Source organism: Microcaecilia unicolor, chromosome 8, assembly GCF_901765095.1.
Source record: "Microcaecilia unicolor chromosome 8, aMicUni1.1, whole genome shotgun sequence".
Classification (NCBI taxonomy): domain Eukaryota; kingdom Metazoa; phylum Chordata; class Amphibia; order Gymnophiona; family Siphonopidae; genus Microcaecilia; species Microcaecilia unicolor.
In genome coordinates, this window is record NC_044038.1 from 197,698,143 (window position 1) to 197,726,101 (window position 27,959).

Here is a 27,959-nt window from a genome sequence, read left to right on the forward strand (position 1 = left end):
AGCATTGAATATTGAGCCTCAGCACTGACTGTGGGAGGCAGCCAGGCTACTTCCTGCAGTCTGAATATCAGCCCTATGTATTTTTAACTTTAAATAGAGCATCAGTTTCATACCTCACTTGCTAGATGTTTTCTTGCAGCTCAGATGTTCTAGTCAGTGTTAGAAATGCACTAAGGAAGTTCACCATTCAACATTTGCTCACAGGCCATGGTTAAACCCAGCTACTGTACATAAATCTCAGCAGTAGACTCACGGAGGGTAATTTTATAAAGAATACATTGATTTGGAGTCCACTCTGTAAAGAAAAGTAGGCTTAAGAGGTCAAAAACCTGTCTATATTTTAGATGTGGTCACCATCTAATGAACTGCTGTAAATGATTGTGCCTAGATTAGTAAAGACTATTTAAGAACATAAGAATAGCCATACTAGGTCAGACCAATGGTCCATTTAGCCCAGTATCCTATTTTTAACAGTGGCCAATCCAGGTCACAAGTATATGGCAGAAACCCAAATAGTGGCAACATCCATGCTACCAATCCCAGGGCAAGCAGGGCAAGCAGTGGCTTCCCTATGTCTGTCTCAATAGCAGACTATGGACTTTTCCTCCAGGAACTTGTCCAAACCTTTTTTTAAACCCAGATACACTAACCGTTGTTACTACATCCTCCGGCAAAGAGTTCCAGAGCTTAACTATTCTTTGAGTGAAAAAATATCTCCTATTTGTTTTTAAAGTATTTCCATGTAACTTCATTGAGTGTCCTCTAGTCTTTGTTCTTTTTAAAAGAGTAAAAAATTGATTCACTTGTACTCGTTCTACACCAGTCAGGATTTTGTAGACCTCAGTCATATCTCCCCTCAGCTTTTTTTTTTTCAAACTGTGTAAATGTGTGCCCCACCCACACTCTGCCCAAACTCCATCCATGTGAATGCCCATCTGCAAAATACACACCATTGCAAATTGGATCATACTTACAGAATAGGGTGTATGTGTCATTTATATGCGTATGAGTCAACATACACATGCATGTGACTTGAATACCGGCAAGTTGATATAGGGGCTCATTTCAAAGCACTTAGACTTACAAAGTTCTATAGGTTACTGTGAGGGGCATTTTCGAAAGAAACGTCTAAGTTGGAATTTGGACGTCTTTGTAAAACGTCCAGATTCGGAGGCGGGGAAAAGGTCATTTTCGAAAGAAGATGGACATCCATCTTTCATTTGGACGTCCCTGGATTTGGACATCCTTGGATTTTGGCGATTTTCGAAACCAAAGAAGTCCAAGTCTGAAACGTCCAAATGCAAACCATTTGGATGTGGGAGGAGCCAGCTTTTGTAGTACACTGGTCCCCCTGACATGCCAGGACATCAACCGGGCACCCTAGGGGGCACTGCAGTGGACTTCATAAAATGCTCCCAGGTACACAGCTCCTTACCTTATGTGCTGAGCCCCCCAAAACCCATTACCCTCAACTGTACACCACTACCATAGAACTTATGGGTGAAGGGGGGCACCTAGATGTGGGTACAGAGGGTTTCTGGTGGGTTTTGGAGGGCTCACTGTTTCCTCTACAAATGTAACAGGTAGGGGGGTATGGGCCTGGGTCCATCTGTCTGAAGTGCACTGCACCCGCTAAAACTACTCCAGGGACCTGCATGCACTGTCATAGACCTGAGTATGACATCTGAGGCTGGCAAGTAATATTTTTAATGATGTTTTTTGAAGGTGGGAGGGGGTTAGTGACCACTGGGGGAGTACGGGGAGGTTATCCCTGATTCCCTCCAGTGGTCATCTGGTCATTCCGGGCACCTTTTTGTGCCTTATTCATAATAAAAACAGGTCCAGGTGAAAATGTCCTAGTCATGGGCGTCTCTGTTTTTTCCATTATGGCTCAAAGACGTTCAAGTCCCGTCTCGACCACGCCTCCGATATGCCCCCTTGAGATTTGGACGTCCTTGTGACAGACTTCCGCTAGAGACTTCCAAAATTGGGTTTCGATTATACCGATTTGGATGTCTCTGAGAGATGGGCGTCCACGTGCTGATTTATGTCACTTTTTGGACGTCCATCTCTTTCGAAAATGAGCCTCTCCTGCTTATAATCGAACGAGAAACATGCCCAAGTTCTGACCTAAATCGGGAGATGGCCGTTTATCTCACAAAAACGAATAACGCAGTATAATCGAAAGCCGAACTTGGACGTTTTCAACTGCACTCCATCGCGGAAGCATACAAAGTTGACGGGGGCGTGTCAGAGGCATGGTGAAGGCGGGACTGGGGCATGGTTATCACCCGAATAGAGATGGGCGCCTTTCGCCGATAATGGAAAAAAAGTATGCGTTTGTAGCTAGAATTTAGGGCACTTTTCCTGGACCCTGTTTTTTCACGAATAAGGCCCCAAAAAGTGCCCTTAATGACCAGATTACCACCAGAGGGAATCGGGGATGACCTCCCCTGACTCCCCCAGTGGTCACTAACCCCCTCCCACCACAAAAAATGATGTTTCACAACTTTTTATTTTCACCCTCAAATGTCATACCCACCTCCCTGGCAGCAGTATGCAGGTCCCTGGAGCAGTTGTTAGGGGGTGCAGTGGACTTCAGGCAGGTGGACCCAGGCCCATCCCCCCCTACCTGTTACAATTGTGCTGCTTAATTCTTAGTCATCCAACCCCCCCAAACCCACTGTACCCACATGTAGGTGCCCCCCCCCCTTCACCCCTTAGGGCTATAGTAATGGTGTAGACTTGTGGGCAGTGGGTTTTGAGGGGGATTTGGGGGGCTCAACACACAAGGGAAGGGTGCTATGCACCTGGGAGCTCTTTTACCTTTTTTTTGTTTTTGTAAAATGCCCCCTAGGGTGCCCGGTTGGTGTCCTGGCATGTGAGGGGGACCAGTGCACTACGAATCCTGGCTCCCACGAACAAATGCCTTGGATTTATTCGTTTTTGAGCTGGGCGCTTTCATTTTCCATTATCGCTGAAAAAGAAAAACGCCCAGCTCACAAATTGTCGAATAAAACATGGATGTCTATTTTTTTCTAAAATACGGTTCGGTCTGCCCCTTCACGGACCCGTTCTCAGAGATAAACGCCCATGGAGATAGACGTTTTTGTTCAATTATGCCCCTCCACGTGTAACTTTGTAAGTCTAAGTGCTTTGAAAATGAGCCCCATTGTGTACTTAGATTTTCAGAAGGCTTTTGACAAAGTCCTTCATGAGAGACTCACAAGGACAAGCCATGGGAAAGGAGGCAATGCCCTGTTGTGGATTGGGAACTAGTTAAAGGACAGAAAACAGAATAGGATTAAAAGGGACAATTTTGTCAATAGAGGAAGGTGAATATTGGAGAACCACAGGGCTCTGTACTTGGATTGGTGCTTTTTAAGGTATTTATAAATGACCTGGTAATGCAGTAGGATCTTGGGAGGCTGGAAGACTGGGGGCATCAAAATTTAAGATGGATAACTGAAAAGGGATGCATATTGGGAAGAATAACCGAAATTATATCTGTATTATGCTAGGTTCCAGATTAGGAGTCACTACCTGGGAAAAAGATTTAGGTGACATCATGACTGCGCATTGAAATATTCTGTTCAGTGTGTGGCATTGATGGCTAAAAAACAGCAAACAGAATGTTAGTAGTTATTAGAAAAGGAATAGAGAATAAAACAAAGAGTAGCATACATGCCTCTGTATCACCCCATAGTGCAATCTCACCTTGAGTAGTGTGTACAATTCAGGTTGGTGCATCTCAAATGATATAGTGGAAGTGGAAAAAGTACAGAAAAGGGTGACCAGAATGATTAAGGGGAAGGAAAAACCAGGGCTTTTTTTGAGGGGGTACTTGGGGGTACCGAGTACTGGCACCTTTTCCCTTGTCTGCTATAATTGACCCATGATCCCCAACTTTTAATGAAAGAGCTCAGGCTCTACACACCAATTCTGCCTTGTCATAGATTCTGTGACTAGTTGCAGGGGGCTTGGCTATTGTGGGGTGGGTCCCTCAGTGATCACCTCACCCCGAAGGGAGGCCTGGCATTGGAGTACCGGCACCTTTTTCGCTAGAAAAAACGCACTGGGAAAAACTCTTATATGAGGAAAGGCTAAAGAAGTTGCAACTATTCAGCGCAGAGAAGAGATGTCTGAAGGGGGAAATGACAAAGGTCTACAAAATCCTCAGTGGAGTGGAACAAATAAAACATGAATGAATAGTTTACTCTTTCAAGGGACAATCCACATCCATGTGGATTTTAGTACACACCAGGATTATAGGGGACACAAAAATTGCTCCCCGTCCGTTGTTTTCCCTGTGCTGGCTGTGGCACAGTGGGAAGAGTGAGGGTGCTAGAGGGTCATTGCATTGTCAGTGCCTAAGACTAGGTGGATTCTTTTAAAATGACCCCCTAAGTGTGTACATGTGTATTTTTAAAGTACACATGAATATTGCAGCTCTGCCCAAATGTTACATATATTAAAACTTATATGTTTAAATAAATAAATATTTTTACACATGTATATAGCTGCACAGTTTTATCATAGAAATTCTGCACATGCTTTATATGAGCAAAAAACTTTATAAAAGTATTCCTATTCAATCTGTACATGCTAAACAAGTCTACAAGTGTTTAGACTCCAGTATCTTCAGCAGTGCTTCCCTGTTTCCTTCTGAATAGGCCTTATTCAGAGAAACACTTGCTGGAGTGCATGAAATGAGGAACATTTCTTCCTGGGCATACAGTCACTGAAAAGCTTAAACAGAGCCCCTTTCAGTTAGTAGGATGGAAGCCAGTTAAAATTAAATAGACCTTAGGATCAGCAACACTGAACAAACAGGACCAAACTCCTTCCAATTATAGATAGCAGAGAGGGAAGAGACCTACCTCTGTTTCTCTGTAAAGAATTCCCTAGAGAATTCTCCTTCAAATAAAGCAGACCCAACACAAGGACTTTACAAACTCCCAATAAAATCTATACTATGAGGAGTAGCTCAGACCCATCACATTCTAGGACTGATTTACAGAGCACTGTTAAACTCTACTGGATTTTACAGCACTGAGTCAAACGTGTGCAGAAAGAGTGGACTTTATTATTAGGGCACTTCTATCCAATACCTCTGTTCCTAAGGATCTTCAGTGTAGGTAGTGGTCAAGCTTAACCTTGTCAAACTTCTAAAGTCAAATAGAATGAGATCCCAAAGAAACATCAGAAGCTGGATATTTAATACATGAGGCTGAGTTTTTAAAATGGGTTTATTATTTTGGATATGTAAAGTTACCATGATTTATTGTCTACAAAACTAGATTGTAGCCAAATTTATTGGAAACCCAATAGAGCCTGTGTTTTGGTGGACTGCTGCGTCAGGGGTTGTCAAATTGTCTCCTGGTTCAACTACTAATATGTATGCCCAGTATGGAGAACCGTAAAGATCACAGAATCTTGCCATGACTATTGATTCACTATGATCTTTATGGTTCTCCATATTGGAATACACGTTAGTAGTGGAAGCAGGAGACAATTTGAAAACCCCTAAACAAGCAACCCACCAAAACATAGGCCATGACGGATTTCCAGTTAATTCTATCTCCTCCTTCTTCCTGTGGCTGCTGACACACAAATGCATTTTAGTAACATTCTTCTAAGGGAAAATCACTCTCATTCAGGATTTATTATTATAAGAATAAGGTCATTTTTAATTAGTCTTTCCAGTGACTTCCATGATCTTGTTACCACTACTGTCCTTGAGTGAGGGTAAGTATTCTGGTCCGAGAATCAGGCCTGATGTTGAATCTTAATAACTGTTGATTATGAATTTGTTATTGGGCATGACAAGATTAGCTGATGTCAGGATCCACTTTTGTACATTTCTAATTGTGACCAAACCAAAATTTTGTCCAAGGGCATCTGGAGGTGAGCAGCACATCTTCTTTTATTGTGACTAGGACTCCTCAATCCTCTTCAAATTCTTCATCCAAAGAGGCAAGCAAGACAAAACGGAGGCTAAGCTTCAAATTGCCTTAGTGCTAGCTTCCTAGTTTTGGCTAACAATTTCACATGACTTTGAGTAGCTACGTTTTTTAGATTGAAAATTCATTAAATCTGAGGTACCTAACTTTAGACCTGCTGCTCACTCATCTAAACATAGATGTGTACACTTGTTTCATTCTTTGTGCTTTTTTCTGGACTGCATGTGCTGTGTACTTTGACCCACTCGGTCATATATTTTCTTTACTATTACAATTTGATTACCAGCCCGTCATTGACAAACATTGAAATGGAATCCAATAAAATATCAAACCAAACATAGCAAATGCACATAATAAAATTCCCCTTAACAATATATCCTAGCAAGATACAATCTTCAACTCAAAACTTAAGAGGTTATCTCAAACAACCATGATTGTTGTGGTTGTCTGGGTCTTGCCCTGTCCAAATAAGTGAAACTGATGTTTCAGCCATCATGCTTATCTTTCTTCAATGTGTGCTATGGGGTCTGCAGTTTGTCTTTATAATGTGGGTTTACAAACTTGATTAGTTTTGGGAAATTGAGGTGGAAAAGTCCGTTGGTCACAAATTTTGGCATGAAAGTTTATTGGTCACTATATAAAGACAAAATACAGACCTCACAGCATACTCTGAAGAAAGTCACAGGACAACAGCTAAAATGTTAGTTCCACTTACTAGGATACAGCAAGACCTGGACAACTGCAACAATCATGATGCCAGCCACAGAAGCTTAAGAGAACATCAAACAACCATGTTTTCACAGCATTAAATCTCAAACACTCTTTTTACAAATTTCTACAGAAATGGGTATATAATCGCTACAGGCCACCTGCTTAGTACTCATAAAATGCACTCTCCCAGCTGTCAGGCACACCAAGAGCTTTTGTTGTGATGATCTCAAGGTTGTACCCAGGACACAATATTCAAGTAATTCTGTACTCAGAACATAATACTCCAGTAACTCTTTACTAAGGACAGAATACTCCAGTAACTCTTTACTCAGGATACAATGCTCCAGTAACTCTTTACCCAGGATACAATACTCTAATAACTCTTTGTCCAGAACATGATGCTCCGGTAACTCTATATCCAAAATAGAATACTCCAGTAATGCTTTACCCAGGACACCATGCACCAGTAACTCTATACTGTCAAATGTTGTCCTCCGGGCCTTGGTCAGTCTTGACATTGATCCCCAATATTCTGCAGCAGTCCAGCAATATGTCACTCCATGATAATCCTCCGCAGTCTAGCAAAAGGTCCACCCACAAAATAATCCAACAAAAGGTTAGTCTGTGGTAATCCTCAGCAGTCCAGCAAAAGGTCTATCCACAAAAATAATCCAACAAAGGCCCTTTCACCTCCAGAAGGGATGAGATCAGTCTCCATCCCTCTGGTCTCCTCTGGGGTCAGGTCTTGATCTGAGTCCCTTCCTACAATTAGGTGAGATGAAAACCCTCAACAATCCAATCACCTTCGGTCTGTACAGTCCAGAAGTACACCACTATTCCCTCCCTTACCCCTCTCAGGCTTAGCAGGTCCTTTCCTTCCTTTTCTCTGGTATTTGTCAAGTCAAGTGCTCAGTTCTTCTGCCTATGCAAATTATATGTTGTTGTCGATCTGTGTCCTGTTGTTTAGTATTGGTCTGTTACTTTCAACACTCAGGGAAATATAAGAATAAATTCTGGAAGGGTTAGTCACCTCTGCCACCTCACATGTAGCCTTCCCTGACTAGCTACAACTGCCCCAAGCAGGGTCCCAATATTCTCACCCTAACTGTGTGAGTGGGCCATGGGACTTACCTCATACACAAGTTGTTCTTGCACAAGGTTTGGTTTTAGTATACCGTCTGGGTCGTGGGTCCCCTCTATTCCATGATGGGACATACATCACATCACATATACCAGAACACAATGCTCCAGTAACTCTTTACTCAAATAGGAAGAACTTCTGTCACGTTGACATGTAGATTTGCTTCTCCACTTTGGCCCCACCAATATTCCCTCTATGCTGTGGTAAGGAATAGTGCAACAATCTCATAGCTTGAATTACGTGGAATAGGGAGGTCCCTTATGAGTCCTGCTTGAATCAACTTTGAGATTGTTGTGCCATGACATCCCTGACATAAAAATGTAGGCAGTGGAATCCCATGTACCTTAGAGGGAATGCCATTTCCAAGTCACTTTTTAGGCACCTAAACTTACAAGCTTAGCCCTAGTCCATTTTCAAAGGGAAAATATTAGGCAACCAATTTTGACTTTAGGTACCTTAAAACCATTTAAAAATTGACCATTCAGTATTTTGTTCCCAAAACAGGAGATTTGTGCTAGATTCTGACTGGACTCCTACTGTTGCATATGCCATCAATTCAACTCAACCAACAAAAGCAACTGTTGTAGAACATTTGTATCTCTCCCCATGAATCATTGAGATTCCAGAAACATGAGGTTCATTAAGTAGTCTGATGATAGGCTGTTCATTCTTACTCTTATGAATTATATTTGAGTAGCAAACATTATTCTACTTTTATATTACATAAAAAGAGCAGAATAGATACACATGCCAATCTGTAATTAAACATACTCATAAAACTATAATGAGCCATTCAGTTAATTAAATGGGGTCAGTCCTCTCATTAAGTTTTAGTAAGCTGAGCAGCATTTTACTGCCCTTCCCAGTCTCCATTTGAAGAACAAAGTGAAACTATTTTCCAAACCCTAGTCTTTATTTTCCTGATTCAAATTCCTTCATGTTTTGGTGAGAAATGAAAAATCAATGTGCTTGCCTCTTTTTCTCTTTCATTTCATAAGCTGCCCTACCCCAGGATGTGATGGCTCAGGGCATAGCAGTGGAAAGTATGCGAGACACAGAAGGTAAGACATTCTCACCAGTGGTAAAAACTAGGGATATGCATTCATTTGAAACATTTCCCATGTCATTTCATTTCAAAACTTTTTGTTCATTTTTCCTGTTTTGTTGTTAGTGTGCATTCTTCAGAAAGAGTGTGCACTTTTTGCAATGAGTGTTCACTATTGGTGAAGAGAGTGCATACTTTTGGAAAGAGCACAGATTTTTTTGCAATTGTGCATACATTTACGAACCAATGCACATGTGTATATGGGGCTAGATTCAGTATATAGTGCCACAATATTGACACTAAATGGAATTCTATAAAGGATGCCTATGGACGCACCTATGGAAATGACTGGAAGAACGATTTTCCCTGAGGCCCAGTTGCACTAAAACTAATGAGCTAGCAACGTGGTTTTTATACCAGTTCTAGCCGGTTTAGTGAGCAAGGAGTAAAACGAGACATGCACAAAAGGGTTCTCTGAGCTCTTTTCCTACCATGTTAGAAGCTAACGTAAAAGGGAAAGCAAAGCTCTTATAATGAGCTAATTACTATACAAATGTGCATGCAAAGTGATGCACAGCCATTTTACAACCCAATGCACAGAAGCAACCCCTTCCTTTACCTTTGAAAATTTAACGGGAGGTCTGGAGCTGTCGGTCCTGACTGTTCTTGCTAGTACTCCACAGCCACAGGGTCCTCTTGTGCAGAAGACATGAGAGCAAAGTGCTTTTATCAGCAAAGTCTGCAACACATTATCTTTGCAGAGGATGTGGTAACTACGGTTAGCTTATCTGGGTTTAAAAAAGGTTTAGACAAATTCCTAGAGGAAAAGTCCATAGTCTGTTATTGAGACAGACATGGGAAGCAACTGCTTGCCCTGGGATTTGTTGCATGGAGTGTTGCCATGATTGGGTTTCTGCCAGGTACTTGTGACCTGGCTTGGCCACTGTTTGGAAAACAGGATACAGGGCTAGATGGACCATTGTTCTGACCCAGTATGACTACTCTTATGTTCTTATGTAAGAGCCCAGCGATCCATGCCTACAGCACACCTCGAGAGAAAAGCAAGGGGAGGAGGGAGAGAGGAAGCAGAAAAGTCTTTGCCCTACAGCCGGCTGCCCTTCCTGTAGGCTATGCTTGAACAGTCTCAGCAGCCCTGAGCACAAAAAACCCCCCCAAAAACTACACTGTTTGCTAGCCTTCTCCAGCTGGGCATTGCTGCAGCTGAGCTTGCCTTGTAATGGAGACAGGGAGGTTTTGAGATCTACCCCCCCCCCCCCCAGGAGAGAGTGCAGCTCCCGGCATCAGCAAACAGCGGGCCCCCCCCCCCCCCCCCCCCCGCCTCCCCCCACCCACAGGCAGGAGAGTGCAGGTTCCCGGCATCAGCAGACCATGGCAGTTTTTTAAAAAAAGAAAAGCTATGCAGGCTTTCATAGCGATTAGCTGTTCTGCGCATGCTCAGCTCGTGAACTGGCTTCCCCCATATCGCATGCAAAAGCAACGAGCAGCTCATCTGCATGTGATTCTCTTTGGGAATCCCAATGTATTTCCAAATTGGTAATGTTTACCGGTTTGGAAATGCAGACGGATTCTTAACAAGGACCTTTGTGCATCTGGGCCTGAGACTCTGCATTTTTTTTCACTTAAAGTAATTCAGGTGTGCTAATGCATCAGCTACTTTGGTGTAAGAGAATTGACATTCAGTAACATGGAGCCACAGAGGGTTTCCTGCAGGTTATGTTCTTGTGTGTAGAGTACAAGGAAAAGATGGATTACAGGTGGTGGCTACAAGAGTCTCTTCTTTACTCTGGGATTCCCCAGTACTGCCTATTCTCCTTCAAGGATTTGAGCTTTAGAGCTTAACAAAAGAGCCCAGCACTAAGGCCATGATGTTTTCACTCCTGTCATTGACATAGTAGGAGGTCTCAAAGCCTGGTTCTTTCTTTCCTTCCCTGGGATTTCTACCCACCATCTGTGCAGCACCATCACTTCTTCCTGACACACCCACTGCCATTTCCATCACAAAGGAAGAGAGTACACGCCCAGCATATAGTTACCAGAATTCATGTCTACAAATTACTAGAGAATTATACATCTCCTAGGGGTTGAGAAGTCCCAAAACGGGCAGCAGTTCACGTCAGTAGGCAGGACCATTTTTTAAGTGAGGCAGCTATATATTTCAAAATTGCCATTAAGTGTGCATATCCATCTTTATATATACACATCAAGTTTAAAATGTAATAATCATTACTAAATTCCAGCAGTGTGATTTTCTCTGAAACCTGGGCTGAGAATTGACTTGAAACATGGTCTCTACTTCTGATCACTAACTGCACCCTGTCTTCCAGTTTACAGAGCTGCCCGCTGGCAAAAAAGCGAAAACTTCAAGATGCTGAGGCTGATCACCTGTCAAAGAGGAAATCGCACCCTCTCAAACTGGCTCTAGATGAAGGCTACAACGTCGACAGCGATGGCAGTGATGAGACAGATGTAAAGGAGGAATCTGTAACTGATGAATCAGAAGGAACTCTGGAGGAAGAGGAGGAGGTGAACACGACAGAACGGGAGAAATCTCCCTGCTCTGTTTTGGAAGAAGGTAACATATGGACAAAGGTCAAAGGGCTTTATTGGTGAAGTACAGGCTGCTTTGCAAATAATGGATTTAATCAGTTATAAAACTCTAATAAGAAGATAAAGTAAAACGTCTACATTACTTTGAGACATGCAGAGGAGTGACATGTACTGTATACAGGAGAGCAATTTTCAAAGGAATTTACCCAAGTAAAATGGTTTGACTGAAAATTGCGTTCATGAAATGCAACAAATGTGCACATATTTTATTGCTATATTCATATCCCTAGGGACATTTAGGTTCAAAGAATAAAACAGTATATATACCCTGGTTTATCTCTTTCCAAGTACCCACATAAATAGGGTACTCAGGCATGTTAAATGTTCATACTTTGACCTGTTGATTTTCAGAAAAACATGTACATTCTGTAAATTGGCTTCTTCTTTTTGGCAACTCAATGCAGCCTGGAGAGAGCCAGTTCTATAATGGCATCAGGGCACCCTGATGCTATCACAGAAGATTTGTACAAACCCACATTGGTGCACCAGAAAAGAAGACACACCCACTTATGCCAAGTCAATGGCAGGCACAGGAGGGCGCACCTAGATCAGTCAATCAATGCATGCATCTGATAGTATTCTTTCCGCACACCCCACATCTTGCTCATGCTCCTCCCACATGCACGCCCCCTTTTCAGTTGTGCACTGTGCCACTTATATGGGAGCTTACAGAATAGTTCTTTGAGCAAACATATGCATAAATGGTACCTATTCTGCATTTATGTGCATTGGGCACACCTAAATGCACGGGAGTCCTTACTGCCACCTCAGTGGGTGGCGGTAAGAGTAATCTTACCACATGGCCATGTCTTTTTTAGGGGCTTTTTACCCACTGCAGTAAGAAGGGCCCTGACACATGGCAAAAATGGTCCCAGCCTCTATGTAATGGTCCGTCTGGTTTCTGAGGAGTTTGAGCTTGTGAATTCTGCTTCATTTCAGGCACACATAATAAGAAAGGACAATAATTAATCTGTCCACATTGGTGCAAAGACTGTGGGTCCTTTTCACTGGTAGGATTTGCACCGTAATAAAAGGAAAAGGCTTGGGGGACATAGGATTTCGTAGACATATCTTAATCCTTGGTTAATAATTCTACATATATGACACAAGTATACAGGTATACTAAAGATGGCTGTCCTGCTTATAATCGAATGAGAAAAACGCCCAAGTTCCGACCTAAATCGGGAGATGGACGTTTATCTCACAAAACCGAATAAAGCGGTATAATCGAAAGCCGATTTTTGGACGTTTTCAACTGCAATCCGTCGCGGATGCGGACAAAGTTGATGGGGGCGTGTCAGAGGTGTGGCGAAGGCGGAACTGGGGCGTGGTTATCTGCCGAACAGAGTACATAAGTACATAAGTACATAAGTAGTGCCATACTGGGAAAGACCAAAGGTCCATCTAGCCCAGCATCCTGTCACCGACAGTGGCCAATCCAGGTCAAGGGCACCTGGCACGCTCCCCAAACGTAAAAACATTCCAGACAAGTTATACCTAAAAATGCGGAATTTTTCCAAGTCCATTTAATAGCGGTCTATGGACTTGTCCTTTAGGAATCTATCTAACCCCTTTTTAAACTCCGTCAAGCTAACCGCCCGTACCACGTTCTCCGGCAACGAATTCCAGAGTCTAATTACACGTTGGGTGAAGAAAAATTTTCTCCGATTCATTTTAAATTTACCACACTGTAGCTTCAACTCATGCCCTCTAGTCCTAGTATTTTTGGATAGCGTGAACAGTCGCTTCACATCCACCCGATCCATTCCACTCATTATTTTATACACTTCTATCATATCTCCCCTCAGCCGTCTCTTCTCCAAGCTAAAAAGCCCTAGCCTTCTCAGCCTCTCTTCATAGGAAAGTCGTCCCATCCCCACTATCATTTTCGTCGCCCTTCGCTGTACCTTTTCCAATTCTACTATATCTTTTTTGAGATACGGAGACCAGTACTGAACACAATACTCCAGGTGCGGTCGCACCATGGAGCGATACAACGGCATTATAACATCCGCACACCTGGACTCCATACCCTTCCTAATAACACCCAACATTCTATTCGCTTTCCTAGCCGCAGCAGCACACTGAGCAGAAGGTTTCAGCGTATCATCGACGACGACACCCAGATCCCTTTCTTGATCCGTAACTCCATTTCACCGATAATGGGAAAAAAGTATGCGTTTTTAGCTAGAATTTAGGACACTTTTCCTGGACCCTGTTTTTTCACGAATAAAGCCCCAAAAAGTGCCCTAAATGACCAGATGACCACTGGAGGGAATCGGGGATGACCTCCCCTGACTCCCCCAGTGGTCACTAACCCCCTCCCAGCACAAAAAATGAAGTTTCTCAACTTTTTATTTTCACCCTCAAATGTCATACCCAGCTCCCTGGCAGCAGTATGCAGGTCACTGGAGGAGTTGTTAGGGGGTGCAGTGGACTTCAGGCAGGTGGACCCAGGCCCATCCCCCCTACCTGTTACAATTGTGCTGCTTAATGCTTATTAGTCGTCCAACCCCCCCAAACCCACTGTACCCACATGTAGGTGCCCCCCTTCACCCCTTAGGGCTATAGTAATGGTGTAGACTTGTGGGCAGTGGGTTTTGAGGGGGATTTGGGGGGCTCAACACCCAAGGGAAGGGTGCTATGCACCTGGGAGCTCTTTTACCTTTTTGTTTGGTTTTGTAAACGTGCCCCCTAGGGTGCCCGGTTGATGTCCTGGCATGTGAGGGGGACCAGTGCACTACGAATCCTGGCCCCTCCCACGAACAAATGCCTTGGATTTATTCGTTTTTGAGCTGGGCGCTTTCATTTTCCATTATCGCTGAAAAACAAAAACGCCCAGCTCACACATTGTTGAATAAAACATGGGCGTCTATTTTTTCCCAAAATACGGTTCGGTCTGCCCCTTCACGGACCCGTTCTTGGAGATAAACGCCCATGGAGATAGGCGTTTTCGTTCAATTATGCCCCTCCATGAATACTAAGCCCTGGGAATATTGAGACAGCAGAGGGGCTGTCCGTCAGGAGAGAGGTGCATTGGCAGAACTATATGGGGGAAGAGGGTTCTCTACTGGAACTGCTGAGGATGCTGCAGGGAAGGAGTGAGGTGCATTGTTAGAGCTACAGGAGAAAGGTCATTAATGTGCCTGTTCCAGGCATCCTATTACTGAATCATTGTGTATATACAACAAAGTGCAATGTTCATGCAATGAGTCACAGGGAAAATAATTTTACAACACATTACTTTGGCTGCCAAGGCAGGTAGGTGTATATGTACCTTTCCAAAAGCTGAAACACAAATTTATTCCAGTTCTATGAATGTGGGGTGGTAAGGATTAGTGCTTATTTGTTCTGTAGAAAGGAGCATTTATTCATTTTGTATTTTATAGACAGATATATAAGTACTGATCCCATCTCTGCTCTGCCCATCCTCCAGTCCCTGGTACAGCTATGGGGCTCATTGTCAAAGCAAAAATAAAAATAAAAAGTGATCCACGGGAAAAGTTATGAAATCAAACAAAAGTGCATGCAAATTGGAAGGAAAAGCCTCAAAGTCACTCAAACCTTGGTAGGTAATACAGAGCGACATAGATCTAAACAGATCTCAACTTCATCACAGGCAAAAACCTTCCAGCTCCACCAGTCAGGTGCTATGCAAAATCCAAATATGTAGTTCTTTAAAGTGTATAATATAACATCAAAAAGCAACTTATCTTAAATGCAACTTCAGTTGGGCAGATACCGATGTGAACTGGCCTGGGGGGGAAGGTTTTTGCCTATGATGAAGTTGAGATCTGTTTAGATCTATGTCGCTCTGTATTACCTACCAAGGTTTGAGTGACTTTGAGGCTTTTCCTTCCAGTTTGCATGCACTTTTGTTTGATTTCATAAATTTCCTGTGGTTACGTTTTGTTTTTGCTTGTTGCGTTGGGTATTCCACAACTCCTCTATTTTCTTGCTCATTGTCAAAGCCCATGGACATTTCAAACTGGCAAAAAAAAAAAAGTCCATCTGCCAAAAACATTCAAATTGCGATTTTGGAACGGCAGAATTTCGATGTCCTACATGCATGTTGGGGGCGTGTTTTGGACGGGACTAGGAAAGGCCCAAAATTAGAACGTCCGACAGCAGTAATCGAACGGGAAGAAGCGCCCAAGTCTAAAAAGAAGGATGTTTTTATTTAGATCTGTTTTAGTCATGTCCAGGGTACAAAAAGGTGCTCTGACTGAGCAGCTGACCACCAGAGAAATTAAGGCATGACCCTTCATGAATTCTCCAGTGGTTGCCGTCCTCCTCCCTCTTCCCTAAACGTGAAACTGGAAAGGAATACCAGCATCAGTATTACAGGCATTCTGAACAAAGCAGAAAGCAGGACTGAGGAGAAGCCTAATGGTCAGTGCAGTAGACTGTAAACCAGGGGACCCAGGATCAATTCCCACTTCAGCTCTTCTTTTTTTCCCTTTAAATTGTGAGCCCTCCAGAAACAGACATATACCTACTGTACCTAAATATTTATGACCAGGGGCGTATCTGCGTGGGGCCACGGGGGCCTGGGCCCCCGCAGATTTCGCCCTGGACCCCCCTACCACCGTCAACCCTCCCCCGCTGTTGTTGCTTACCTTTGCTGGCGGGGGACCCCAACCCCCGCCAACCGAGGTCCGCTTTCACCTGCCGCTGCCTTTAAAAATATTTCTTCAGCTGGCGGGGGACCCCAACCCCCGCCAGCCGACCTGAGGTCTTTAAAGTTCTTCTCTTCTTCATCCTCCATGGCCATGCTGCTGTTGAAAGCTGTTGAATCCAGTTCGGAGTCTGACGTCGCAGCACGTTCCTGGATTCAACAGCTTTCAACAGCAGCACGGCCACGGAGGACGAAGAAGAGAAGAACTTTAAAGACCTCAGGTCGGCTGGCGGGGGTTGGGGTCCCCCGCCAGCTGAAGAAATATTTTTAAAGGCAGCGGCAGGTGGAAGTGGACCTCGGCTGGCAGGGGTTGGGGTCCCCCGCCAGCAAAGGTAAGCAGCGGGGGGGGGGGGGGGGTGGAGAGAGTCGTTGGTGGCGGGGGGGGGGGGTTGGCAATGACGGGGGGGGGGCTAAAATGTGCCCCCTCCCTCTGGCTTTGGCCCCTCCCCACCGCCGGAGTCCAGATACGCCCCTGTTTATGACACCTGCAAGCCTGAAAGCTATTCAAGTGGTATACAGTCAGGTACAGTAGGTATTTCCCTGTTCCTGGAGGGCTCAGCATTTAAAATACAGAAGTTTTAGGGGGATATAAACCTGGGTACTTTGGTTTACAGCAGGGGCATAGCCAGACTTTGGCGGGAGGGGGGGCAAGAGCCCGAGGTGAGGGGGCACATTTTAGCCCCCTCCCGAGCGCTGCGGACCCCCCGCCACCTTTCACCCCCAGGGCGCTCCTCCCCTTTCAACCCCCCTTCCCGCTGCCGCCAACCCTCCCCCGAGTCCCCTGCCGCCACCGCCGTCAGCTACCTGTGCTGGCGGGGGTCCCCAACCCCCGGCAGCCGAAGTCCTCCTCAGCCGGTCTCCAGGCCGGCGCTTTGCTGCAGCTGATGTGAAAGCCTAGGATTCTGTTTCTTCTGTGTGAGTCATCCTGATGTCCTGCATAGGTACTCGATGGCAGGGTTAGCGGCGGTGGGTAGGGGGGGATCGAAAGGGTCAGCGGGGGCCAGGGCCAAATCTTGGGGTCCAGGCCCCCATGGCCCCACGTAGCTACGCCCCTGATTTACAGTCCACTGCAATGACCACTAGGCTACCCTCTGCTGACTGTAAGGATGTCTATGTGACCACATCTGTAAAATATTGCTGGAGGTTCTTGTCCCTGGATTTTTCGCATTCATAATTTGACCACTTCAGTTTGTAAAATGGCTGTTCATTTTAGATGTTCTCAAATATTTTCAAACAGGAAACCTCAACGTATTTCCTGTTTGAATATGGCTGTGAGATGGACTCTTGTTTTGGACATTATGATCAGGATGGCCTAATTCTGACTTGCATGTCCTTTTGAAAATGCCCCTCCATGTGTACATCACATAACAGCAAGCGCTATAGTTTCCCAATGTCTACCTTTCTGTATGGGTACAACAGGGGACTTTTATAAACAGTAACTTGAGCGTAAGTCACTTAGGGGTACTTTTTCAAAGGTGTGCTGAAAAATGGCTTGCGGTAGTGTAGATGCTGGTTTTGGATGCGCGCCAATCCATTTTTTAGCACGCCTGAAAAAAGTCCTTTTTTTTCCAAAAATGGACGTACACCAAAATCAAAATTGCCGTGCATCCATTTTGGGTCTGAGACCTTACTGCCAATCATTGACCTAGTGGTAAAGAATTCAGGTGGTAATGATCTACGCGCATCCCGTTACGCGCTCCCGAAAATAAAAAAAATATTTTTCAGACATGTGTATTTGACGCGTGCCAAAAATGAAATTACCACAAGAGCCACGCAGTAGTCGGGCGGTAACTGCATTTTGGCATGCGTTGGGCGTGCGTAGATGCTTACGTGGCTTAGTAAAAGGGCCCCCTACAAAATTATCACCTAAAACGTTTTGTCAAGAAAATATCTGTGAAGCTCCTGTACAAAACTGAACAGTGGTGTATTTATACCAGATGCATGTGTTGTGTATGCACCCCCTGTTAGACCTGGCCCCCTACCTGTACCCTAAAATCCTCTCTGCTGCAGTCTTTGCCCAGACAGTGGAAACGACACTCATAGGCTGCCTGTAGCCTGCACCAGGACTTCTTCCTTAAACCATCCCACCCCTTGTGATGCAACTTCCTGTTTTATGAAAGGTGGGATAGTTCAGGGAGGAAGTCCTGGTGCAGGCCACAGGCAGCCTATGAGTACTGCTGTTGCTGCTGCCTGGGCAAAGACAGCAGGAGAGAGGATTTTAAGGTTCTAGGGGGCAGGGGGCAGTGCAGGGAGACGCACCCCCTTTAAAAATATTCTTGGCTATGCCACTGAAACTGAAAATCCAATATACAGGAATTTGTTAAAATTATTTGCATGGTGACAGTCTGAGTGCAGAGCTATTGATTATATGACTCCATCTTTTGCCTGAAATATTTGTAGCAACAGTATCGTATTCCCTGGTAACTTGCCTTCTAGTTGGTATTTATTTATCCCGTTGTCTTTCAGGGAGAAGTTCAATAAAAGCTCAGTATGGACAGAATCCATCAACTCCTGCTGCCAATTATACTCGTTATCAAGAAATTATTGCCAACTCGCTCTTAAACTTAGCAAAAGAAACTCTTGCAACAGAGGGGCAGCTGTCTGCAAATGAACCTCAGACTTCCAAACCTAATGTTAATTTAGTACAGCTGGTCCATGAGGAGGCAGGACAAGTAGCTGAGGATGACTGTGACAAAGAAATTATCATTCAGACAGAAGATGCAGAGGAAGTCATTGAGGTGACCAGTGAGCCAGGCAGTGACTCTGGACTTGAGCCCAGGGATGACACAAACTGTGAGAAATCTGGCAAAGTGGAAAAGATCACGGAAGAAGAAGAAGAAGAAGATGAGGATGAAGAGGATGAAGAGGAAGAGGAGGAGGAAGAGGAGGAGGAGGAGGAAGAGGAAGAAGAATCAACAGCAGAGGCTGTCTGTGGAGAAACACCCCGTGCTTCTCAGGATTCTCAGAACATTCACTGTGAACAACAACTCAGTCCAAAACCTGAATACTCTGTCATCGTGGAGGTCCGATCAGATGATGACAAGGATGATGACACTCACTCCCAAAAATCTGCAGTGACCGATGAGTCAGAAATGTATGATATGATGACCAGGGGAAATTTGGGGCTTTTGGAACAGGCGATTGCTATGAAGGCAGAGCAGGTAAAACATGTGAGGGAGCCCAGCAGACAGCCTGGGGAGCATGCCAAGCAGTATCCAACAGAAGAAAAGCAAATCAGAGCTGTGGAGACCATCAGGAAAAACTTCTACAGTAAAGGTATTTGTACATATCTTTCAGCGGGGGCTTTCTGTCAGATACATTTTAAAGTGCTGAAGAGTCTGAGTTTGACTATTCATTGGTGCCCACGAAAAATAGGTTGTAATATTAATTTATTGGGATGTATTAACCACCTTTATGAAGATTTCTAACAGAACAGTCTTTTGCTCTGATGTGTGGTGTATTCCTTAACATAAGTGTGCACTTGATGATTATTTTATGGATTTGAAATTACTGTATGTATGCTTATATAATCCACATAGATTTTAGATATGCAGACTGTGTATTTAGGCAATCCGCAAGCCTTCCAGAGGCTCAGTCTGCATCCAAGGCACTAGAATTTAAAAGGTTTATTTTCTACATTTCACATTTCAACTTATTTGAAATACCACTAATCCAGTAACAGATCTAAGCGGTTTACAACAGAAATGATGAAGAAGGGACAAAAATCAAGAGACACAAAAGGAGGCCTAGGTTACAATATTTTCCTCATTAAAGGCCTTTCAGTTGTTTTCTTTCCTTTCCTTAATGATAAGACAAAAATGTCTGCCTGCTTCACTTCTAATATACACATCGTTCTCATTCTGATTGCCAGCCTTGCCAAAGAGCTCAAAAGCAGGAAGTAGCTAGAACGATATTGGACACTTAGCCATGAGACTAGATCCATTTCTGCAGGTTTTTGAAAACATAAGATGAATTTTATAATATGTTTTCTACTAGAATGTGCTTCTCTCAATGGTATTTGTGAGCAGGTAGAAGCAGAATTCCTAAGGAAGAACTTCATTCTAGCCTTTTTATTTCCAGAATATAGCCTTAACAAACCAGTGCAAGCTCCACTTAACACAATAAAATACTGAAACCCTAAATAGTGAGACAAGCAGAGAGGATCCTTAGTTATAGGAGGTGCACACTTTCTAAAGGACCCCTAGAAATAGAAAGAAAGCTTCGTACGTTTCTTTCCTAGCTTTTGGGATGCTTAATTGTTAAAGAAATTCCTTACATGGCATTTCTATGAGTGAAGTAGGTGAACAGAATTATTTCCACTCTATTTTTGACTCTTTCACTTTCTGTGTTCTCTTTCCATTCAGAGGTCTAGTCTGATGTAGCATTCCAAGAGCAAAGAAAAGTGGACCAGTTGATTTTCATAATGCGTCTGACTTCATTCTGTTTCTCCCCATCTGCTGTGTTTCCCAGATCCTTCCAGACCTGAAAAGCGAGAGATCAAATGCCCAACGCCAGGGTGTGATGGCACTGGGCATGTTACAGGATTGTACCCTCACCATCGTAGTCTGTCTGGCTGTCCACACAAAGACAGAATCCCTCCGGAGAGTAAGTTTCCACTGGGTGTTCTTATATTCAAGGAACAAACAATTAATTCAGAAGTAAATTGGAAATTTTTGAGGGAAAATATCTTGATGAATGTAAGGGTACTACAGTCATCCGCATGGCAGAGGCACTGATCCAGCTATTCAGGGCCAGTCACTAGACTTGCAGTGAGTAAGGAGCTTTTTTCCTTGATACAGAAGTAGCTACAGGTGCTCTGGAGTAGGAACCACTACTATGGTCTGAACACTCATTTAATAGATCATTAGTGCACTAAATGTTGTAGTGATTTCTCTGTCCTTGAGGATCAGTATAGCTGCCAGAGCTACTTAGTACAGATGCTCAAGGTTATAGTAGCAGAAATTTGGAACTAAAGGACCCCTGGCCTGTAACTCTGAACCTAGTGTGGCAATAATACTCCTTAGAAGAAACAATTGCTAGATAACTCATAGCCAAAGTTTGGTTTGGGTGAGCTGAATGAGAAGCTGACAGTACCGAATCCTACTAGGAAAGTATTCTCATAATTTGGGAGAGTGGAGTTGTTGCCTAATGGTTAGTGCAGTGGGCAGAGAACCAAGGAAACCTGCTTTGATTCCCACTATCAGTCTTATTTTCGAAAGTGATGGGCGCCCAGATTTCGACCCAAATTGGGAGATAGGTGCCCATCTCGCAAAGGCGCCCAAATCGGTATAATCGAAAGCCGATTTTGGGCGTCTTCAACTGCAATCTGTCACGGAAACGGGCAAAGTTGACGGGGGCATGTTGGGGGCGTGGTGAAGGCGGGACTGGGGTGTGTCTATCAGTCGAGGAGAGATGGGCACCTTCAGCTGATAATCGAAAAAAGAAAGGCGTTTTTAGCACGAATTTGGATCATTTTTTGGACCCTTTTTTTCATGAACAAGTCCCAAAAAAGTGCCCTAAAGGACCAGATGACCACCGGAGGGAATTGGGGATGACCACCCCTCACTCCCCCAGTGGTCACTAACCTCTTCCCACCATAAAAAAAAAAACTTTAACAACTTTTTTTTCCAGCCTGTTTGCCAGCCTCAAATGCCATACCCAGCTCCATCACAGCAGTATGCAGGTCCCTGGAGCAGTTGTTAGTGGGTGCAGTGGACTTCACACAGGTGGACCCAGGCCCATCCCCCCCTACCTGTTACACTTGTGGTGGTAAATGGGAGCCCTCCAAACCGCCCACAAAACCCACTGTACCCACATGTAGGTGCCCCCCTTCAGCCATAAGGGCTATGGTAATGGTGTAGAGTTGTGGGCAGTTGGTTTTGGGGGGGGGGATTTGAGGGGCTCAGCACCCAAGCGATGGGAGCTATGGACTTGGGAGGTATTTAACTTTTTTTTTTAATTGTTACAAGTGCCCCCTAGGGTGCCCGGTTGGTGTCCTGGCATGTGAGGGGGACCAGTGCACTACGAATCCTGGCCCCTCCCACGACCCAATGCCTTGAATTTGTTCGTTTTTGAGCTCAAATCCGCACAAATCTGATGCATTTTCCGGGCACCAACAGTATTATCGAAAAAAAAGATGGGCACCCATTTTTTTTGAAAATACGGTCTGTCCCGCCCCTTCACGTACCTGTTCACGGTCATAGACGCCCATGGAGATGGGCATTCATGTTTGATTATGCCCCTCCAAGGCTCCTTGTGACCCTGAGCCAAGTCACTTATCCCTTCATTACCCCTGGTACAAAACAATCCGTGAGCCTACCAGGGACAGAGAAACTACCTGCATATAATAAATGGTTGTACCGCAGAAAGGCAGTATAACAAATACATGACTCTTACCCCTTAGTTCAATTTGTCTTTCTTTCTATGTCAAGGAGACAAAGAGGGACAGAGCAAATGAAGACACTGCTTCCTGTCTGTATAATGAGGCTTGAGTGCAGTATGGAGTTTCCTAGTTTCAGAATAGTTTCAAGGTGACATAACAAAACAGCCAGCTGTAGGATGCTAGATCTGAGAGAGGCACAAGATAGTTTGCCCCAAAAGTATGATCTGTATAAGAAAATAATTGCCATACTGGGTCAGATCAATGGTCCATCTAACCCAGTATCCTACTTCCAATAGTGGTCTGTCCAAGTCACAAATACCTGGCAGAGTCCAAAGAAGTAGCAAGATTCCATGTTACCAATCCCAGGGTTAAGTAGTGGCTTTTCCAGGTCTACATTAATGGTTTATGGATTTTTCCTCCAGGAACCTGACCAAATGTTTTTAAACCTAGTTGTGGTTTTTTTTAACCAGACCCTCCAGCAACAAGATCCCACTTTTTGGGAGGGCTGTTCATGCCCAAAATAAAGAAAGTCTTCCCGCTCAGCCATAACTTCAGTCTTCATTAAAAAACAGTCTCAAACTATAAAACAAGTTCTATTTTCTCTCAGTAGTCACTAGAAGCTGAAGTAAAAGTAAGAATATGAGGATGATCCATTCCACAGGAGAACACAAAGGCTAAATTCTGTTCAGGGTTCTAAGAAAACTGTGATGAGTATTCACAGAACTCAATACTTCCTGGGCTTATGAAAATGTGATAACGGCAAAACTGTGTTATCTGTAATTTTAAAAAATACAGTCCAGGAAATACATGCAGAACTGCAGGAAAGGCAAGAAAGGGCAGATATCCCCATCCCCCAACCCTCTTCTCTCTCTCTCTCTCTCTCTCTCTCACACACACACACACACATGCACGCAAACGCACATGCACACACATGTGTGCATGCATACACATGTGCAAACACAGAGAATGTATGCATAAGCATACACATATACACGTATGCATACAGAGATATGTGCACAGTCACATGTGCACAAATACATATTAAATGCATGCACAGACATGTGCATGCACTCACAGATACCACATACATATATGCATGCACAAACACGTGTACACATACATATGCATGCAGAGATGTGCACACACACATGCATAGACATATGTACACACATACCTATGCACATGCATGCAGAGACGTGCACATACATATGAATGCAGAAACACATGTGCATGTATACATATACACATGCATGCAGACATGTGCACACACACATGTATGCACAAACACGTGTGCACTATACACATATGCATGCACAGACTATATATTGCACATATAACACATGTGCACACACATATACACATGCACACAGATGCAAAAAGTATGTACACACACATGCTCACATTGTTTGTGTGTGTGTATGGGAGAATGTGTTTGTTTGCCTTCAGAAGGCATTGCGGTATACATTATTTCCTTTAGTTTTAAGGTCAACACTGAAGGAAGCATTAATCCGGAGGATTGAAATGCAAAAAGAAGAATGGCTAGTCCTTAAGATATAAGCACAGACAGAATTCTTGTCACTTACTAAAGAAGCCACCCCAGGACTAAAACTTCAGAATTCTGATTTGTATGCAGACAAATCCTATTTATACGACCTGAAAAGATTGTGTTGATATAAAGACTTGATTGCCTGCTGCTTATTCTGCCTCACTATTCAAATAAAGCATTATTAATTTTTTTTGTCTGTGTTTTTTCCTTGCACCTAGTTTTGGCTATGCACGAGAACGTGTTGAAATGCCCAACACCTGGCTGTACGGGGCAAGGCCACGTGAACAGTAATCGAAACACACACAGAAGGTACGACATGCTTTGGTCTACATTCAACATACAAGTCCCAACAGTAAGGCAAGTTCAGACTGAGGCAGCACATGGGCTTGGAAGGGGATCTGTTCTAAGATGATCATCCTCTTCTAGCTGAGGTCTTGTGCCTCTGAGAAAGGGCAACTGACCTATCCAGTCTTTCCAGCTATTCCTGTAGGGCTGCTAAGGATACATCCTGACTGCCAGATGTACAATGTGGTTGCACAGAATATATCTCTCTTTATCTAGGACACTGTTCGATTTGTCCTTTATACACCTTCATTTTGGATAGATGACATATAGGGTCCCTGCTTAGTGCACAGCATGCCTCACTTTCCATGTCTAATCAAAATACTTTGTAATAATCAAAAGAGCTTCCACTATCAGAATGGTTTTTACCCAACTTGCTGGCCTAATAACTACCTTGAGTACCCTGTCAGACAGACTCGGCCACCAGAGCATCTGCATTTTCACTAGAACCTCTAGTATTACTGTCCTTACATCTGCTGGGATTTCAAACATTATTTATTACCCTATTTTCCATTAATATTGGGAGCTCCAACTGCTTTGAGCTGTAATTGGAAAGGCTGTCAATAAATCTGATAATGAATGAAACCATTAGTTATAGCATCATTCACTTGCAACGTTTTAAAAACTTAAATACATGCTGCTAGTCCCTGCTGCTGTTTCTTTTCTTTCTGGAAGATAGCCTCAGGAGGTTGTCAGGAAATCTTTATTATGGAATGAACACTAGCTACAAGGATTACTTGGATGACTGAGCTGGTTAGTGGCCTGCCAAGGCTGTAGAAGATCTTAACATGTAGACAAAGCTTTAACTTTCTCCATCTTCCCCACAGCTTATCTGGGTGCCCAATTGCTGCTGCTGAAAAGCTTGCAAAATCTCATGAGAAGCAGCAGCAGCCACTGCCTGCAGGGGATCTGGCTAAGAGCAGCTCAAGCTCAGACCGAATTCTCAGGTAGGTGAGCTCCTCAACCTTTCTGCTTTATTCCTCTTGCAGAATTTAGAACTGCAGCTCGTATTTGAAAAATCACTAGAAGGTAATTATTCTGTTTATGTTTTATGTTTTTGTTCATTATCAGTCTTAATATATTGCCATTCATAGAACATCAAAACAGTTTACAAATAGAATACTCAAAGAAACAAAACCAGGGAAAGTCAGGAAAATAGAAAAGAAGATAAGCATTGATGCTCCAAAGTTCACCAGCCTCATTGCTGACAAAGAAGATCCTGAGGCCTGTCTTAAATCTGGTTAATGATGTTTTAAGACAAGTATTTTGGGTTGGTATTCCAGAGGAGAGAGTCTAGGATATAAAAGGCAGAATTCCGTGTGGATTGGAATCATGCACGAGAGGAAGTGGAGTTGCTAAAAGTATATCTTCACAAAAACACAAATGACGAGGAAAGGTCTTCGGAGAGGTCTTCAGTATAAGAATGTTAAATAGAACAGCAGGCTGGCCAACTCGTATTATCTTAACTATTATCATTGACACTTTAATGTCACCCTATAATGATGGGCAATCAATGGTGTTCAATGAATAATAGAGAAATATGGTCATTGGGTTTAGCATTATATGAAGACGTCTGAGAGCGGTGTTTTGCACCAGTTGCAGTCTTGTAAATTGTAACTTGATGCACTTCATTGTACAAAGAATTACAATAATCTAGTCAGCTAATAATAAGTACATGAAGTGAAGTCAGCATGGCATCACAGTGCATAAAAGCCCAAAGGAATCTAATGAGGTTATATGCAATCTTTGTAAATAAAACATAAATATTCGAGTTTTCACGTTATTTTCAAAGAAATTAGACAGCTCTAGAAGCCTATACGAACTTTGAACTCTGGGCCTTTTTGAAATGTATTTAAAGAATGGCAGGTAATGAGTCCAGTGAGGTGAGCTATCTCTTTCCAGTACTGCAGGTTCTTGTTAGTGCTGAGGTTTCTTCCTGTGTCCGTAGCCAGTTTCTGCAAGATTGACCGAGGACTGCTGAAAGAGCTTCTAGAATATCCATTAATGTTTAAGGCCCAGGCCAAAGGCAACAGAAGATATTGATGCTTGTTGCAGTATAATTTGAAACTGAGCTAAATTGTTGTATGGGAATGATATGTGGACATGCTTCGCTCAAGGATATGTTGAAAAAAAAGATCAATAAGAACAAAAAGTGATGCCTTCTTATTGGACTATGTTCAAACATTTCTTGAGTAGCTTTCAGAACCTGATAATATTTTTTAAACACTTTTTATTTAACAACAGCTATCCTGGCACAAATTAAAGCTGAGAAGATTTTGTGAATTTTAATTCTTAAGGGAACCTCTTACATTCAGTTGTTATTAATGAAATAGTTGGATAGAATTATTTCTATTCTATTTTTGGCTCTTGATCTTATTCTGTTTCCAGCAAATTGACCTGGGCCAAGAGACATACAAGTGAGGGCTTTTCTTTGCCCAATTACACAATGACTTAGAGAGTCCATTGTTGGTGTTCACTAATTGGACAAAGGGATGTGGTCCAGTGGGGGTGTGGAACTTCACTTAGGTACTTGGATATAAGGTGGTGCCAAAAAAACTGGGTGCTAAGTTAGTATTCTACAATGGCAGAGTTGGGCACCAAATCTCTTATAGAATGCTAGTATAAGTCTGCAGTTATATGCCAGACTTTAGGCGTGAGCATGAACCAAACAGAGAGGGTAAACAGCATACATAGAAGTTACACAAACAAAAAAAAGCAACACTGGGCCTTCAAGACTGAGACAACAGGAGTATTTTATTGATAAATGACCCGACACGGGCCATGTTTCGGTGTTGAAAAACATCTGCCTCAGGGGTCAGGGTTTGAGTGTGAATTATGTAAAATGTGTATATGTCCAATGCCTCCGAAATCGGATAGGGAAAATCTTTGAAACCAAGCGTGCGTGTCGGAAAAGACAGCCGCGATATACGGAGAAAAACTCCTGTGTTAGCCTTGTCTTCTGCAAATGCAAGTTATAAAATCCCTAGGCTTGACCACTTATGCCATGTTTATGGATGGTGTGAATGGTGGTGCCTAAAATCAGCAGTTGAACGCATAACTGCAACTATTCTATAAAGTGCATCCTGAAATAATTGTTATAATGCTCATGACCCACCCATGCCCCTCCCATGGGTAATAAGAATACTTAGGCACCAAGTTAGAGAATAGCACTTAAGTGCACTGTGGTGCCTAACTACTATTTCAGCCCAATTTTTGCACCTAACATCCGTTAACTTCTATTGTTGTGCCAAACATTTGGTGCCTAATTCATACCTAACTTTTGGTGTACTATAGAATTACACCCTAATGACTAGATTCTGTAAATGGCGCCAAAAAGTAAGTGCCGAAAAAGGCAATGTTCAGGGGCCGATTCTACAGTATATATGGTGCCTACAACTTTGGCGCAGAAATCAATGCCAACTAAGCATATCCTATAAGTGGTGCCTAGATTTAGGCACGGTATGTAGAATACACTTAGTTGATATCCCAGCACCTAAACCTATGTGCCTCCATTTACACCAAC

At 43.4% G+C, this 27,959-nt stretch overlaps 1 protein-coding gene across 1 annotated transcript in view; it reads left to right on the forward strand.

The window, feature by feature from the left end:
• Positions 1 to 27,959, forward strand: part of MYT1 (myelin transcription factor 1) — a 151,947-nt gene that overhangs the window by 46,922 nt on the left and 77,066 nt on the right. Inside the window, exons 5-10 of the mRNA XM_030213449.1 lie at positions 8,814 to 8,876; positions 11,206 to 11,453; positions 18,633 to 19,442; positions 20,637 to 20,771; positions 24,313 to 24,403; positions 25,264 to 25,383. Of these exons, the coding sequence (XP_030069309.1) occupies positions 8,814 to 8,876; positions 11,206 to 11,453; positions 18,633 to 19,442; positions 20,637 to 20,771; positions 24,313 to 24,403; positions 25,264 to 25,383 (1,467 nt within the window). The remainder of the gene's footprint in view (positions 1 to 8,813; positions 8,877 to 11,205; positions 11,454 to 18,632; positions 19,443 to 20,636; positions 20,772 to 24,312; positions 24,404 to 25,263; positions 25,384 to 27,959) is intronic.